General features: G+C 39.6%; 1 protein-coding gene across 5 annotated transcripts in view; it reads left to right on the top strand.

Annotated features, from left to right (window-relative positions):
* DAAM2 (dishevelled associated activator of morphogenesis 2) overlaps positions 1–17,485 on the top strand; it is a 198,233-nt gene that overhangs the window by 96,000 nt on the left and 84,748 nt on the right. For all 5 annotated transcript variants that reach the window (XM_064648455.1, XM_064648458.1, XM_064648453.1 and 2 more), the window contains exon 3: positions 5,704–5,793. In XM_064648455.1, coding sequence (XP_064504525.1) covers positions 5,704–5,793 — 90 coding nt within the window. The remainder of the gene's footprint in view (positions 1–5,703; positions 5,794–17,485) is intronic.

Genomic DNA, 17,485 nt, shown 5'->3' with positions numbered 1-17,485 from the left:
AATGATTGATGAGGTGGATAAGGGAGAGTGCATTTGTACATGACAGGTGAAAAGGGTCAAGGGGAATGAGAAGATGATTAGTGAGGGGAAAAAGAAAAGATGTGTGCAAGAAAAAGGAAAAAAGAAGGAATGGGAATATGAACAGGAAGCAAGATAAGAGTGGTGCATTTAACTAAAATTCATACAATGCAAGGTATAACATAAAAATGATTGTACCCTTGGAACCTAAATTTTTGAGGTGAGTATGCAAGCAAGTTATTCAAATAAAAAGTCTTCAAATTTTGGAGCTTTTTCTAGAGTGTGTGAAGGCATCCAGATATAATTCCTGCCTTCTCAGTTTTCCCTTTTGGATGACTCATGAAGAACCATTAAGATAATGCTGGTTTGATTGAGCAAAAGAAAAACTTCACAGCTGCGAAAAAAATTTTTGCAAATACCATTGCTATCTTGAAAGGGACATTAAGTCAGATCTATCACAGAATCAGCCTGTTTTTTGAGGCAGGGAACTTGGAAGTGTTTGACCATCTATGGGGTTTGGTCTGTGGTTTTGTACTTTTGCAGGGCTTTGCATAACCCTCTGAAACTTTTGGTGCTGGTCACAGGTCAGATAACTGCTGCTTTCATCTGTTCTGGAAATTCCCAAGTTTCCATTTTGAGTTTATCAAGGGAAAGTAGAGTTTAAACTTCCTGTGAAGCTTTGCCAGTTTGTGCCATCTGAAGATTTGGTTCTCATGGAGCCTGTTAATGCCAAGACCTGGCTGTCCTTTTGCTTGAGTACCCATCGCTGTTAAAGAACCAGTCAGTGCAACAGAGCTGTAATCAGACTGTCACAATAGACATCTCCAAACAGTAGAAGTGTTGAAGCCTATTTACCTATGTATTATGTCTTAGTGTTGGATTCTGTGGTGAAAAATAAAGATTGATTTCATCCTTTGAGGATGGTAAATGCATTTCATTTTTTAATAATTCTTTATTAATTGTCTGAATATGTTTGTAGGCAGAAATAAACTTCTAAAAAGTCAGAATTTGCTTCTATATGTTATTAGCATCTCTCAGTCATAAAAAAGCCATTAAATGTGAAAAACAGGCCTGGGGTGAATGCTTATGGGAAGGATATGCTTTCAAGAGCATTTTAAGTAAGAGAGACTGTGACCTACAGGTAAAAATTAAAAGTGTAACTCAACTCTGTAGCTGAAATTATAAAAAAGTGATAAAACAAGACAGTTATCCAACTAAACATAAGAAAATAAACAAAATCTCCTTTCTGGCAACATATTTGTTATGCCCATATTAATCAAATTATTGCCTGCAGTAAACATATCATGTCAGAATTCTGTGTTTCATAATGCTGGAAATGCTATGCATGATTCATTATATGTTTAGGAAAACAAAACAAAACAACAGCCACAAGAAAACCCCAACTCCCCAAAAAAACCAACTCCACCAGCTTGTGAGGATTGATTTGTTGATTTTTGCCTTTTACAAAACAAAGCAGCTGTCTAACCTTAAGCCAGTGTGAAACTCCCCGGTGACCAGTAAGTCCAGCAGCCCGTGGACCTGGGACAAGTAGAACGGAATCCTCCCATGAGTGTCCAAACATCCCTGGAGGGAGGACCAATTTTGGAGCTCTTGGTCTCCAACACTGACTTTAAGTCAAGAGATGCTGGAGACCAGAAGCTGGGATTCTCTGTGTACTTAAGGCCTTGAGGTTTCTCCTTTAGAGAGGCAGCCATGTTGGTAGGTGTTAAAAGTTCTCCTTTAGTGGGTCTCTCTCCAAGTGAACCACTCTTCTGCATCCCCAAAATCTTACTTTTTCTCTTTATTAATTTAATTTTGTGTCACTAAAAAAGGTACTGCCCAGTCTAGTTGAGAAATGCCTTTCCGTTCAGCTTTTCTAGAGCTTCAAGTAGTATTATTGAGCTGATGGCTGCCCAGCATCAAATCCAGCTTTCATGCTTTGATAAACGTTCCCCCAAAAAAGGGACATAATGTGGTTTTAAATCCCACAAAGTACTGGTTTTATGTTTCCTATTCATTCCTCCTTCTTGTTTCCTTTCTTTCTCTCTGTCTCTTATTTCCTTGGGTTGTAGCCATTTTGAATGAGGGCCATCTTCCCTTTTGGCCTAAGAACTGGACTGGAAGTATTCGAACCTCAAATCCAGCTCCAGTACATTTTAAATGTTTTATCATTGAAATTCAATCTGTGTACGTAAAAAAAAAAAGTCCACATGAAACTGAAATTAACTGAATTAACTCTCAGTATATAAAATAAAATAGGAAATAGATAAAGGAGAGAAATGTAAGGAATATTACCTGGAGATACTTTACATCTCCCTCAGCCCAGCCTGGCAAATGTCCTTTTAATCTGCGTTTCATGAGAACACTTCCACCTTCAAGTATTTTTAAGAGCCAGGAGGCTGAGCTCCATTGTACAGGGTCACGCTGGCACGAATTAATGGAACTGAGCCACCTTTCCAAGGGATAGAAGAGTTACTACATTTCCGCAGAGAAACTGGAACAGGTGATGGAGGAGGGAGTTCTCTCTGCTTTGTTCTGTCCATACCTTTTTCTTGCCCTTTACATTTGCACCCAGGGCATTTGGTCATGTTGGCTTCCCTAGTCTGGCTCCAACCCCAGTCTTGATGGCTGCATTCAGAGTTTAGTTCTTCACCTTTCATGCCAAACTTGGCAATTGCTTTCTCCTTCAATAGCTGCTTGCTGTCACTGAACTAACTCTAAGGTCTAAATCTCTGTATACTGACAGATCTGCCTCTTGTTGGGTCAGAATGACCTGTTCATGGACCAGTCCTTCTGAAATTAATTCTTTCTGTTGTTCCTCCTGCTTCTTTCCAAGGCAGTAAGTTTCCTTATGTGCCATCTGTGTTAGGATCCTGAATGAGAATAGAAAAATGGTCCGCCTAATCCAGGGTCTTCTTTCTTAGATAGATCTCGAGTTTTCCTGTGCAGTCACAGTGGTCTTTTGTTCATCTTTTATAGGAAGAGCAAAGGGATGGGAGAAGTAAGATGATTTGGAGGGTTCCAGAAGAAGGCTTCATGTCTCCTGTATTTTGCAGGTTTTTTATAGGGTAGGATTTGATTGATGGTGATGGGGCATGTAGGCCTCTTCAGTTCTTCCCACTCCTTTCTTCCTCTCAGTGAAGGAGCACACTTGCTGAAGACTAATTTCAGGAAATGAAGTTGAAGAGTTTGACTGCTGCTTTGCCTTCTAGAGAAGATATTTCTTTCCCTGCTGAATATTCATGCTTGCTACCTGTCCATCTGACCTGGAGGTTAGAACCCAGCATTTTACCTCTTAACAAACACTAACTTTCAAAATTAAGGGTAAGCTATTTTCCTTCCATGTGCTATTTTCCAGTCAGATATGTTTGGGTGTACCTTTGGTAATATGCTTTTGCTTGCAATACCTGAGCAGTTTCCTTGCTACTATGTTACCTGATCTAATGTGATGGCTTCTAAACTTCTTTTGACCTAATCTACCCTCTTGAGTCACAATAAATTAGTGTGTGGATGCACTTTTTTTCCCCACTGGATCTTCCATCTTTTCAAACTAACTTTCTATGCCTCTGTCCTGAAGAGCGTGTCATGGTATCAGAATACTTAATTTCATGGCTGGGAGTTGCATATTCTCATTGTCCCAGGAAAGGCAGATTGCTCTTTATGCCCTTGATACTGCCAGTGTCCAAGGCAGTGTCTAGAAGCTGCAGTGTCAGAATCCTGCCCTCTGAGTGGTTTTAGTCAATAGGAGTATTCCTTTAATGAAATAGTTGTCTTGGACTATATTGTTTGGGTACGTCATTCAGTTTTGTGCACAGCTTCTGTTTAGAGCTTCTGCTGCTTGTCTGACCTGCCACCAGAAGCAGAAAGAGCACTCCAGAAAAGGGCTCAATGGATTAGACAATCAAGTTAGCTACCCTGTATTTAAAAAAAAAAAAAAAAAAAAAAAAAAGAGAGAGAGAGAGAGGAAAAAAAAAGTGTTAAGATCTTTAAGCAGTTCAATAAAATCATAATTTTTTCAAAGAATTTAGTTGAGCCCAACTAGCTCATTTCAGATATATTTCTGGCCTCTGGTGCTTCTTCTAAACCTGGCATTTCTGATTCCCTGTCTGCCCCTCCTTTTCCTCCCGCATGCTTGACCTCCAACAGCATTCCTTCGCTTGTCTTAAGGCCTTACATGTCGTTTCACTCTCCCTCTCCCCCCAAGAATGTGATCCTGGACTGAGCTTGCTAATTGTGTATAGCAGGGATAAAACTCCTTGCCTTGCTTGGCTGCCCCCTTGTTTGGAAACTCACCCTAAACATTTCCACATGGTTTGCACTCTTTTTGCACAGCTACTTTTTTTTTCCCTTTAAACTTTTTCTTGTTTAAAATAACCCTCCAGCTTCTTCTACCTTGGGCTGCTGGCACTGACCTCGCCTTGTTACTGTTTGCATTTCTTTTGTACCTTTTTGCAGCTTAAATCTCTATGGGCTTTTAAATCTGTCAGCAGCCGCTACCAGGCTCAGTGTGCAATTTTGCTCACTGTTTTCACAAGTTTCCCAGCCCTGAATGCTTTCCAAATGAGCCATTGTTGGGCTGAGTTAAAGAGGTATTGTCTCTGCTTGGACAAGGTTAGTGTGGGTGCCAGAATCTGCATGTGCAGCGATTTTGTGCTACAATGTCATTTGATGTTGGACCCCTGGGCTCTTCCTTCTCCAAACATTTCAAATATATGGGGGGGGGACACACACCAAAGCCTTGCCAAAATCGATTTATTGAAATATTATTGGAAGATTTTCTTTATATTGATGAAACTCTGATTTATACCTCTTCATCCATCTCTACTCATGCAGACTGCTTGCTCTGAACACCACTCTTTTTTGATCAATTCCATTATAAGCACCTGAAACTAGCAGCTGTGATTGTAGCCCTGTTCTGGTCAGTGCTGCATAAACACAGAGGGAGTAGCAATATCTGCTTTCATGGTTTCTGAGAGATGTTGTATGGGAATAGAATCTATTTTTATCCACCTTTTACAGAGGAGAAACTGAAGCTGGGGAATTTGGTGGTGTATCCAGAGGGTGCTCTTGACAGAGTTGGGAGTCAGTTCCAGATCACAGCATTATCTTTCGTTTCGCTAATGTAAGGTTGGCTTGGCTCTAAGAGGGTATGTTCTACTGAACTTGCTATTCTTAACAGACACTGAATTTGCTGCTCTGATCAACCTAATGTGACATTGTGGGGAGAGATGTTCTTTATGTTGAAATGATGATTGTCTTTTGATAGGGACTATGTGGTTCAGAGGACAAACATCTGGAAAAACATTTCAACCTGTAGGTTGCTGATGGCATTACTGGCACTAGACAACTGTCTCATGAACTTTGCTTAAAAGACGCAGTAATTTAAATGTTTTCCTGTTGAAGAGCAAATTAGTACTGCCAGCTAGGAATTTAGCATTTCTTTTAGTGTCATAATGAATGTCTGTGTCACATAATCCAGTGCTTTGAGTTTCTCACTTCATGACTTTAATGTGATCTTTCCCATTCTTGACTGATCATTAATAATGGAAGTTTGAAATGGGAGTTGTTCTGGCTGCCTCTCTTCATAGGTTCTGCTCTGACAGGGAGAACTCAAGGTTCCTAACAGTTACCAATGCAGCTATTGACTGTTTTTTTTTTTCTGTTTTTCTTTTTCACAATCTCCAGGATGAATTGGATCTCACAGACAAGAACAGAGAGGCTATGTTTGCACTCCCTCCAGAGAAGAAATGGCAGATTTACTGCAGCAAAAAGAAGGTACTACTGTTGTCCTGATTGGAGTAGCTCACCAATAAATTCTGTGTGCATGTCCATAATTGCATCTTGATTTGAGCTATGTGTTTATTTACCTTTTACTAAGAACATGATTAAGTGATGTAAGGATTTTTATCAGCATGGATATGGCACAATTTTCTTATAAGTAGTGTATGCTTAAAAAAAGTTAATGTCCCATTTTGAATTTTTTACATGTTTGGGGTTTTTATTTTGTTTTATTGTTTGTTTAAGGGTTGTTTGTTTTGTTGTTTGGTTTTGGGGTTTTTTTTGAGCTGAAAGAAAAGCTATCATGAAAATGTTTTAAGGAATTTTTTAAAACTTTTATAGGCTGCTTAGAATAAAAAAAGTATTGCTGAATTCTTTCAGGATGTCTTCAAATATCTGAAAAGTACAGTGTAATAGTGATGTCTTAAAACTTGGTAGTTCAAGGTCTTCCAGAGCTTGTAGAAAATGTTCCCCATTGCACTGGAAAGTGAAGATGACCTGCTCCTCTCAATTTCTATGAAATACTTCTCCATTCAAGATCTTCAAATTTCTGACAGACCAATAAAGGAACAGTAAATCAGAGGTTGATGTATCATACTGGCAATTTTGTTGCTGGCAGAATGATGGCCAAACGAATTGATAAGTTGTATCACTGTTGTGAAACTTCTAAAGGAGGAACTTCTGCAATAATGACGTGGTGGAAAGGTTTTGCTGCTCTAGGAAAACAGACAATTGGAAACAAAGATGGCCCCAATAGCATGTATTTATTAGCCATTAATGTTAGAGGAAAAAAGGTGTAGTGTGTTTGTTGGTTAATTTTATTTCCTGAGTGTGCAAGTCATGCTGTGAGAGCATCAGTCTTTATACATAAGTTTGCATAACAGAAGGTGAAAGAGGAAGTTTAGATTCCAATACTGAACATGGCAGATTAAAACTCTGCTCATGGTCCTTCTGAGGTTGTGTTTGCTGCCTTTTTTCCTCGAGGTGGGACAATGAGGTTTCTTACCATGTAATTAAAGAAAACCAGACCAGCCAGATGGATGTTTTGCATTTAGGGTTTTTGTTTGGTTAGTTTTTAACTTCATACAGGGAAGTTAATAGAAATAAATTAATTAGTGCCTCTGAGCTAGCGATAACTCAAGACGTGCATAAGAGCAGTCTAGGCTCAGTTGTCTTTAGTGCTCTCTCCATTCTTTTTCCCTGCTGGTACACAGACCTTGCAAGCGGAGGGAAGTTGCAGGCTGCTGTGATTAATGTCTGCTTTACATTTTTGCTGGCCAGCTCAGCTGGATTTTTCAGCTCTGGTGGGAGAGGATCTATTTGTAGCTGTCTTAGAGAACCCCACATTCCACCTCCCAGACCAGTGTGCCTTGGCAGGAAGATTTGTGCTTTAATGTATTTAATATGTTAGTTGGATTCACTCATTACAGTGGGAGTGTTGTTGTTGTTGGTTTGGGTTTTTTTCCCCTCTTTCTAAAGCAGTGGATTTGATATAAGAATCTTAAAGACCTCCAGAGTTAAAGAAGCTGCGTACTGGAAAATCTTTATAATGCATTTATAGTGCAACCTCATTTAACTGAACTCCAGCTATCCAAAATCATGTGCTAACTGGAACGGGATACCATTGCCAGATGCCTATTCATTACATTGTAGATACTTTCAATTACTTGAAACCTTAACTTTCCAATGTTATTCACTGTTTCCCTCACAGGCACTCAGATGATAGGTGTGACATCTCTCTCTAGCCTACTACTTAATCCACCTATCATCAGTGTTTTGCAGTGAAAGAGAAGCTTATTCTGGGCTTTGTTTTAAAGCAAGGCTGCCTTTTCACTGAAGAATTTGTAATCTAATTTTAGCCACAAAGGGTCCAATTTCTCACTTTGCAGAACACTACCAGCTATCCAGGACAAGACACCAGAGAGCTCTGTCTTGCTGATGTTGGGTTCTTTGAGTTTTCTGGGAAGCGTGGGCTTTACGCTTTGTAAGGTGGCAACTGAAAACACTATGAACTAGAAGGTCAAGTGCAGATTGAGACAATTGTTCACAATCATGAATCTCAGGTGCCTTTCCTAGCTTAAAAGTAATGGAAAGTTGGAGCTTCCTGATTTGCTCTAAAGGTGGCGACATTAGTGGGCTGCCAAATGTCACTTGCAAAAATGAAGATCAGTCATTGCCTTAGACACACATTTATCTTGGCAGATAGACTTTAGATATCATCTTCTATGGTACCTGATCCCAATATCTTAGCAGAAAATCACTGTTGTATTAAAAAACTCATTCCACCTGTTTCTGATACCAAGGCTTTCTGAAGAAGTGAGGGAAGACAGGTATGTCTGTGCCTTGAAAGTTATATGCCAGGGGTACAACTTGCCAGTCAACAGTCCTCAGTACTTAAAGAAGGTTTGGTTCTGGACTGAGATTTCATAGTTGTGGGTGATATCTACAGAGGAGCATTCACACAGTGTTATACAGCCATGTTTGCTTTGGTCGCTTCCGGCCATTCTGGATTCCTATCTGAAACTCTAGTAGCTTTAACTTCCAACTATAGTGAATGCTTTGCTCTGATTTTGCTCTGATTCCTACTTGCAAGGAATAAAGGCTGCTCTGTTGGCAAACACCAGTGTGTTCTCAATCTCAGCTGTTCTCTACCTTACCATTAATCAGTATAGGGTGGACAATGAGAGGTGCAGTTGTCTTAATTTGCATCAGAACAATCATTAGTCACCACTGGTGGACCCTGACATTCTACCCAAAATACCAGTACTACATATTTTAGATTGCCTCTTCCTCTGTAGTATGAATTTCCCCTGATATTGAGTACTAAGTAAAGCCATATGTAGACTATACCAATTATGACATTCTCCCTTAGTTCAGGTACTTTATTCTGGTTTTGTTTAGAATAGTTTTCATGTCTCACCATAAGCTGAAATTTAGACTTTCATAAAACATAAATGCACTTGTGTAACTCTTTTCTGTAAAATTATCTCTAGATTTCCTACAAGATATAAGTTTTGCGGGAATTAGATCAAGCACTAGATTGAGGTTTCAGATGTATTTATTTGTTAATTTCAGATGTAAAAATTTAGAACACCATTGTTCTTCAGTGTTGTTTTACCAGAAGCTGATGCTGATGTATATAATCTCATTAAATACTGATCAAATAATTATATGGAGAGAAAAAGCTGTGAGCTCAGTTACTTAATCCATAAGTGAGCTTCTACTGGGATCCTCAAGAGGGTAGAAAATGCAGGTATTCCACTGTTTCAGTACACATTGCTTTGGATGCAGTCTGTGTTTCTGAAAATGAGGCCTCATTGTATGGGCAATAGCTTATTGCCTTCTGAATAATCCTACAAGCTGTTAGACTTTTTGCTATTGGAAAGCAAGTCAAGTTGTTTTCTTTTTATGGCCTTTCCTGCCTCCAGAGACTAATTTGTAAGCCTTCAGCTGAGCAGATTTTAGTAGTAAGCACACATATTTGCAGAGTTAAACAAGTTAGGTGTTTTTTTTTTTACTCCAGTCTTTCTTTGAGGAAAAAAATTGGTAGCAAATCTCTTTCCAAAGTACAGTCAGGCTAGACTAGCTGTATCCTACAGTTTCTTTCCAATCGAACAAATAAACCCAACAAAAGTCTCAATCCTAATAACTGTGTTGACATCTCTTAGATATTTTAGTGTTATTTTGCATTCTTGGGATTTTAGTTGTACCATAGAATAGCTGCTTAGGGTTGACTATGCTTTATCTACTCAAGTGAGATTATTCAAACTCAAGTACTGAAGTAATAACCAGCACACTGAAACTTTCTGGAACTAGGCATTTACAGCATCTGAAAAAGAGTACATGCTTATAATCCTTAAATTTATTCTCCTTTTTCTATTATGGGAAAGAGATCTAGAGAAAAGCTTCTCCACAATAGCAAAATAATATATAAAAATGCTGAGAAAAATTTATCTAAACCATAGTCTGTAGCAGTCAATAGGCAGAAAAGAAATTAATTTCCTTATGATGCCATCCCCTGCAATTGTTTTTTTGAATATCTGTCAATTATATTTTTCATCTACCTGATGAATAAAAGAACTAGGAAACTGAATATGCAAGTAGGAGTCAGGAAACTCCTTGTTTCCAAAAGTGTTTGATTTAAATTATTGTATAATTACAAAGACCTCAAACCATGACAGTCGTTCTTATGTTTACACATAAATGCATTTCTCTCTACCTGAATGAAAGAGTGGCAAAGTTAGGAAACTTTTTGGAAATGTTCTGGCCGTGCCATCCTCTCATATATTTTCACTGTTTACACGTGCCTTGGCTGCATACAACATTCCTTTTCATTTTCCCATTTCCCTTTCTTTTTTCCTTCCCCTTTCCCACTTTTCCTGTTCATTTTTTTAAGATACAGTCTTAAAGATCTGAATATATTTTCAGTTCAAATGCTGTTCATTCTTTTTCTTCACTGCACTTATCTGTCTTCTAAGATGTTCTCGTGGTGAAATCTCTGGGTTTGGATGAGCTCACTGCAAGGAGCGGGAAGGATGGAGTAGAAGGCACTTTTGTGCACTACATGTTACATTACACAAAGAGTCCAAGCCCTTTCAACTGAGGTCACAGGCCAGTGCTGAAACCACTGAGGCTACAGTCCAGGTGAAGAGTGCCTCAGCCCCAGATGCCCTTCTGGAGAAGATTTACATCTCTCCCACAAAGAAGCAGCATTACCTTTTATTCAGTTCCATTTTCTAAAATGAGGGCTCCATCCTCATAGGCTTCAGAATCTCTGGAGAATTCTAGGATTAGTCAGACTAACTTCTAGTAGTTTTACCACCATCTTTTTATACCATTTGCAGCTCATTTTCACAAACTCCCACTTTGGTCCCATGCTGGCTATCTAACATTACTGAAAATATTGTCTACATGCCCAGTTTTGTTTTTTTCTTTCTTTGAGAGTCTTGCTTTGAGTTTTGCCCTTGAGGTTTAAATCATCAGCAAAACGTCACCATAAAAAGTCCTCCATCCCCATCCCCCTGCCTGCCTTCAGATTCTTGCAGATTAAAATTTTCAGTCAAAACCCAGGCTGTATTATGGCTATAAACCCTGCTTGAAACTTGAAGCTGGGGTTCCAGCTTCCAGACAGTGCAATTTACCCTATGCTTTGTATTCATCCTCCTGTTAAAACTATAAATATAAAATTTAATAATGTTTATAATATAGATATATATATTTATAATCTACTGGAGGGATCTAAGCTGCTTTTGTAGCTTTTGATGTATTTACCTTAGCCTACCAGGGATATTTAGATATTGTATTTAGATAGGAGTTAATTTCTTTAGGTTCCTGCTTTAAAGTAGAAGATATACATGGAAACCACAGAATCACAGAACTGGTAAGGGACTACTGGTGGGGTCATCTGCTGCAGCCTCCCTGCTCAAGCAGGGTCTTCCTAGAGCACATGACGCAGGATTTCTTCCTTGTATTCAGGCAGAACTTCATCTGCATCGGTTTCTCCCTTTTGCCTCTTGTCCTATTGTTTGGCACCACCAAGAAGAGCCTTGATCCATCCTCTTGGCACCCTTCCTTCAAATACTTATGGCTGAGAGGGGACCTCATCAATGTCTCTTGACCTACTGGCAATGCTCTTCCCGATGCACCCCAGGATCCCACTGGCTTCCTTGGTGCCAGTGCACACTGTTGGTTCATGGACAGCTTGTTGTCCACCAGGACTCCCAGGTTCTCTTCTGCAGAGCTGCTTTCCAGCAGGTCACCTCCCAGCCTGTACTGGTGCAGGGGGTTATTCTCCCCCAGTTGCAGGACTCTGCATTTGCCTTTTTGGATTTCAAACAGTTCTTCTCTGTCCACCTGTCCAGCCTGTCAAGGTCCTTCTGAAGGGCTGTGCAGCCCTCTGGGGTATCGGCCACTCCTCCCAGCTTTGTGTCATCATTGAGCTTGCTGAGGAGACCTCTGCCTCTTCATCCAAGTCATCGATGAATGAGTTAAATGATACTGGACCAGTATTGAACCTTGGGGGGCACTATTACTGACAGGCCTCCAACTAGACCCTGTGCCACTGATCATGACCCTCTGGGATCTGCCATTCAGCCAGTTCTGAGATATTCAGAGGAAGACAGATATTCCCTAAAGAAGAGAGAAAATGGATCTTCATCTGGTCTCATTTAGTGACACAATATGCCAGATGAAGATCACACCACTGTATTGTCTGAGTGTGGGTTTTTGGTTTTGTATTGTCTGATTTCAGCTATAAAAGCCTTTGGAGTTCATCCTTTCTGTATGAAGAGTGCCAAGCACGTGGTTGTCTCGTAATAAATGAAGTGGGTGGTTTGAAGTTGTATTGTTTTCAATTCTATCTTCTTGCAGTATTTTTTCCTCTTTGAAATACTCTTAGAGTCTGTTATTGATTTGGAATATTAAACTGTTTTGGTTATGGAGTTGTAGCTTTAAGGAGCATTTAAAGCGTCTCTTATAAGTTCTCTTCTTTAGAGTTGTTATTTCATATGCTGTATTGGGGAGCAGACAGGAACACACCAGATTATTTGCTGCAGTATTTGAGAATCCATTTGTAATGAGTGCCAGTTTGATGAGGCTTGGATGTGACTTGATGGAAGTTTTTCTCCCAGCTTAGCATGAAGTATTGGGGGAGAGTGTGCATGGGTGTGGGGGTGGGTGCTTCTACTTTCTCTTTACTGTGAAGTCTGGAAAATGCACAGTAACCCTCACAGCACGTGTAAGAGCCTAAAAGTAAAAGCAGTTGGAGGCTGAGTGCCCATGAGAGAATGGGCAGTATGTGAGGGTATTGCTGGCTAAACAATGAGTATGTCTGATGACCACAGGGCAAAGGCCAGCAAAGCCCCACTGGAGATGTAGAATTAGACTTTGATAAAGTCTTTGGTGCATCAGAAAGTTGTTTCTTTTCCTACTGATACTTTAGAAGTTTGTGGCAGAGGTTCAGCTCTTTAGTCAACATTTTAATTTGACTCAATATTCAAACCTTGAAAATGACCTGAACAACCTGATCTAACTTTGAAATTAGCTCTGAGGCAGTCCCTTCTTCCCAAGCACCCTTCCATCCTAAATTGTTTTGTGGTTCCCTGAACTGACCATAAATCAAATTAGGAAAGCAGCTGATTGGCCCTATAAAGAAAAGGGGCAACACTAAGGCTCTATGCACTCTACTGTACACTGTCCTATATTACTGCTATGAGACCAACTCCTTGAAATAGGCTGTAGCAGATGTTATTTGGTTCCCTCCCAGTGCCTGGGATCCATGGTTGCTTTTTGTCTGAAAGACTGCGTGACTTCCTTAGCTCAGAAGGCTGCTGGTGAAACAATCTGAAATGTGGAATTTCTCAAATGAATTCTCTGAAAATAGACTTGCTTTCAGTTAGCCTAGGGCTCACTGGAAATCTCATAACACTGGTAAGTCACAGTGGGAGGATGTTGCCCTTTGCAAACCACGACATTCCTTCAGCTGGATGTTTGGAAAATGCCAGCAACTGTGGAGTTAACTTGCTTTTTTCCCACCAGCATCTGTTCCTTTTTCTGTTAACAAAATTACTTCATGCTCAGATGTTTGGGATGATTTGTTAGCTTGATGTTGACATTGGGTCATTTCAGTATCTTTAGTCTAGGTATGGCAGACAGGCACATGGCTTCAAAAATTACTTTGTTATAAATGCAGGTAGGCTTTAGAGCAGTAAATTGAGAAGCTCTGGCCTATGACAACCACAGGACAAGCACTGTAATGGAAAACAACAAAATGCAGCAAGAGTGTCACTAATGCAACAAATACACTCATTTCCTCATTAGTGGTGTACTTGGGTGTCTCACTGTGAAAAAGCAGTTTGATTGATGGTACTTGTTAATCTGTGTCATAGACTGAAGGAAGAGCTCCCAGATTTGGGCAACATCATTAATACAGTGTAAAGTAAAGCCTAAAATGATATACATTTCCTTCTACACCATTTAATGCAGAGAATGTGTTCTCACTGGGAGAATAAAACTTGAGATTCATGTAAGACACCATCTCATTCTTTTAGAGTTCCGTATAATGAATTTAGTTTTTTTTTCTCATCTCATATAAGTATAAATTTGTTGATGTTGCCCTATTATTTCTCATGTAGGTCAGCATACTTGAGAAGAATCATTGCCCATTTTTTATGGCTTATCATTAAGTTCTTGTATTTCTTTCTTTGTGTTTTTTCCTTGATATTTTCCCTTCTATAGCAAGTACCTCAAAGTGCATATTTGAAGAAACAATACTGTGGGCTTAATAATGTGATAGACTCCTCTTAATTATTTTTTTTCTTAAGGTCATACTTTTAATGGTTTAAAGTATAAGTTTAATGTCAAGGAGGCAAAAATGCATGCACAATTCAGATTATATACCATTATTACAGTTTGGAATCATGATATCTAGAAGACCACATTTTAACAGGCATAAAGGGAGATAAGTTTTTCCAAATTGTCTGCTTTACTTGGTTTGTGTTTTCCATGTTACCATGCTAACAATTACAGATTCATTTATTTATCCTGGTATAAGAGGTTACCTTGGGTCAGGGTCTTGAAATTATATATTTATTTATGTATAATTGAAAAGAATTTTCTTCCACGCCCTCCCCCCTCCATGGGAACAGCATGGAATATTTTTAGTTTCTTCCTCCCACTCCTCTCTCTCTCCAACAAGAAGGGTTAGTTGTTGCTTAGAAAATGTCTTCCCAGCTCATTAATTCAAACTGCTGAAGACATAAATGCCAAAACTTGCCATGTTATCTGCTATAGATGTTCTGAGTATGTAGAATTTGTGTGTCCATCTTGCAGTTCTGCATTTTTTAGGTGAGCTACTGGTGCTTCAGTTGAAGTTAGAACTCAATACATACCAAAAATCAGGTCCAAAATAGTCCTGAGTTTATACAGTAATAGTTGGAAAATTGTCATCATCATGCCTAATGCTGTGTTTTGCATTTGGCTTGCATTCAGTGGGAGTTTAGGAAAGCTCAGTGGGCACAGATTTGACCTAACCATGGAAAAAAAAAGAAGGAACCAAAAAAAAAGGGGAGGGGGGCAAAAAAAAGAAAACATTTATCCAGCTGTCATCCTACTAACATGGTGTAATTTACTGTACTTAAGAACAAAATAATGGTGAGCAATCCCATTCTGCTATATGGGAAGTACGTGTAAATGCTGATTGCGTGATTTAGTTGCTGCCACTGGATGATGTGCTGTCTGTCCTCTTGCAAAAGTTCTGTGTCTCCACAACCCAAATATGAGTCAGTCCTGCTGACGGTGTGCAAAAATAATAGTAATATATATGCCATACAATGCAGTTTTCATTGTTCAAATTAGTCTTCCATCGATAAGCAAGAGCAAAGAATATATAAGTAACTTGCCTGTTTCTCTGGTATGTGAGAAGCAAGTTTGGTACAGACCAGGGCTCACTCTTCTCCATATTCTGAATTTCACTGAGTGTCCACCACCCTTAAAAAAACCAGTGAATACTGAGCAGGAAGAGTTGCTGAATTCCTCTCTTTTCAGTGAATAGTTAAGAAATGAGCACGGTAAAGAATTGTTGCCAGGATATAGTGACAGTCATGAATAAAAAGAAAGAAGTTTTCTTCTACAGTTCTGGAAAGTTGTTTAGTTTTCATTGCAGTCACATGTGACAGTTTCAGCTACGCACCTTAGTTGAGGTGAAAATCACATTGTTTTCCATGATATTCAGTCATCTGTTGAAAGGCACCTGGCATCCCAAACATTTTGCAGATGTAATAGGAGAGAGAAATGAAGGGTCATTGAAACAGTTTTACCTGAGTTTGTAGAATGGGCAGAGGTAGACAAAGGAACTGAGTGATACACTCAAATATTGAGCTATCAGCTTAAAAGCTGTGTGCCTATCAGACTGTATTTATTTCCTTTGTTCACCTGTCCAACAACTCCTAACTTTGCTGTTTTTTCAATAGTGATGGGTTAAATGATGAAGAAAAATGGAAAATATGTGGCTGCTCTGACCATCTGTCATCACACTTGGTAAAGGGCCCAGAGCAGAAGTGAACTAAAGCAAGAAGCAGTGTGCATCACTGATAAAACAGACAATGTACATGTTATGAACAATGAAGAGACACCTTCTAGAGTTTGGTGTTAACAAATTCTCCATGTGCTCCCAGAAGGACTTGTCCTAAATATCTCTGCTGTCTCTAGATAGGTGTGTCCTAGGTAGTTCCATTTGTATTTGAGCACAAATAGTGATGTTTCATTCCCATCATCAAGCAACGTGCAGGGTGTTTGCCATGAATGGTAGGTGACTTCATTTTATTTACAAAAGTTCGTAAGTGATTGCTTGCTGGAGATAAACAGTAGGAGAAAAAGATAAACTTGCAGCGCAGGCATGTGGGAGACAAGAGGCTCAGTTACACAGTCTGGGCTCTTCTGTGGCTTTTCACATTGCCTAAAGAATGCCCAGAGGAGGAGGAAAGGAAGTGAGGAGGGAGACAGTCCAAGTGGCAACATTCTAATGTGGGGGGGATACAGCTGAAAATAGTGCTGTTGGAAAGGGGTCAAGGTAAAGCGGATGGGTAAGGAAAAAGTTCCTTTCTGTCCCTGCTGTATCCACAGCATGTTGATTGTAAGCTGAACAGGGTTAATGCTAGCATGGAAACGTACACACACTACTATATATAACACAGACTGAAAAGTAGTAGGGACAATGCACAGCTTGGATGTTAGTGAGACAATAGAGTATGTCTTACTGCTGCTCCTTAGGATTTGTTGGGATAGTGACAGATTGTTGGCTTCACCTGCCACAGGAATGACTGCAGAACCTTGACCCTGACCTCAAGCTTGCTGCAGGTTTGTGGGGACAGAGCTGTGGTTCAGGAATACAGTCTGAGTCCACAACCACACACTTGGAGAGCCAGCCATGTCCATGAGAAATGTTTTGTCTTCTGAAGACCCCCTGAGTAGAAAGATTATGAATCAATCTTCTGACTGGTAGGATCCTCCATAGTGGGGATTTCCCTTCACCTTCCAAAGAAGCATACAGAATGGGCTGAAGACAGCTGGGCTTCTGAGAACTTGTTCATTGGAAGTGCAGGGAATTCATGGATCACCTTATTTGGCAGCTTATTATTTAGATTACACACTTATCAACTGCAAAATATTGGTTGATTTGGGACTTGTGAAAAGTAGAGCACATAAAAGGTATTACACATGAGTATGAACTTCAGTTAATATGACAGAATGATCTTTATGCAGCAACAGGGTCAGGAGAACTTACCCAACAAGAGACCAACTACCATGACAGAAGTTAAACATTCAGCAGAGGAACAATGTGTAATAATGGTAGACTTCAATTTGGCAAGTAAGCTTTGTCCTGAGGGCTAAAATCACTGGATAATTCAGCGTGGTCTCAGCTGTACAATTAAGTAGTCCTGTAAATATAGGGACAAGTTATCCTCTTGGTCACTGCACACACTATACTCCTAAATTAATGCCTGCTGATGGTGTGATTCCCATCCTATAGCAGGGCTAAATATATTTGAAGAGGGACAAACAGACTTGTATGATCTGAAAATGTAAGAAGAGGCTGCTGCAGTCAGTGCTGGCAACAAGTTTACAAGTGTCTATATTAAGGAAAATGATAAAAAGCCAAAAAAAGAGAAGACAGGATCTTAAAACCAAAAGT

Source organism: Pseudopipra pipra, chromosome 3 (assembly GCF_036250125.1).
Source record: "Pseudopipra pipra isolate bDixPip1 chromosome 3, bDixPip1.hap1, whole genome shotgun sequence".
In the NCBI taxonomy this organism is placed as follows: Eukaryota; Metazoa; Chordata; class Aves; order Passeriformes; family Pipridae; genus Pseudopipra; species Pseudopipra pipra.
Note: the sequence above shows the minus strand (reverse complement) of the source record. Positions and strands in the feature narration are given on the sequence as shown.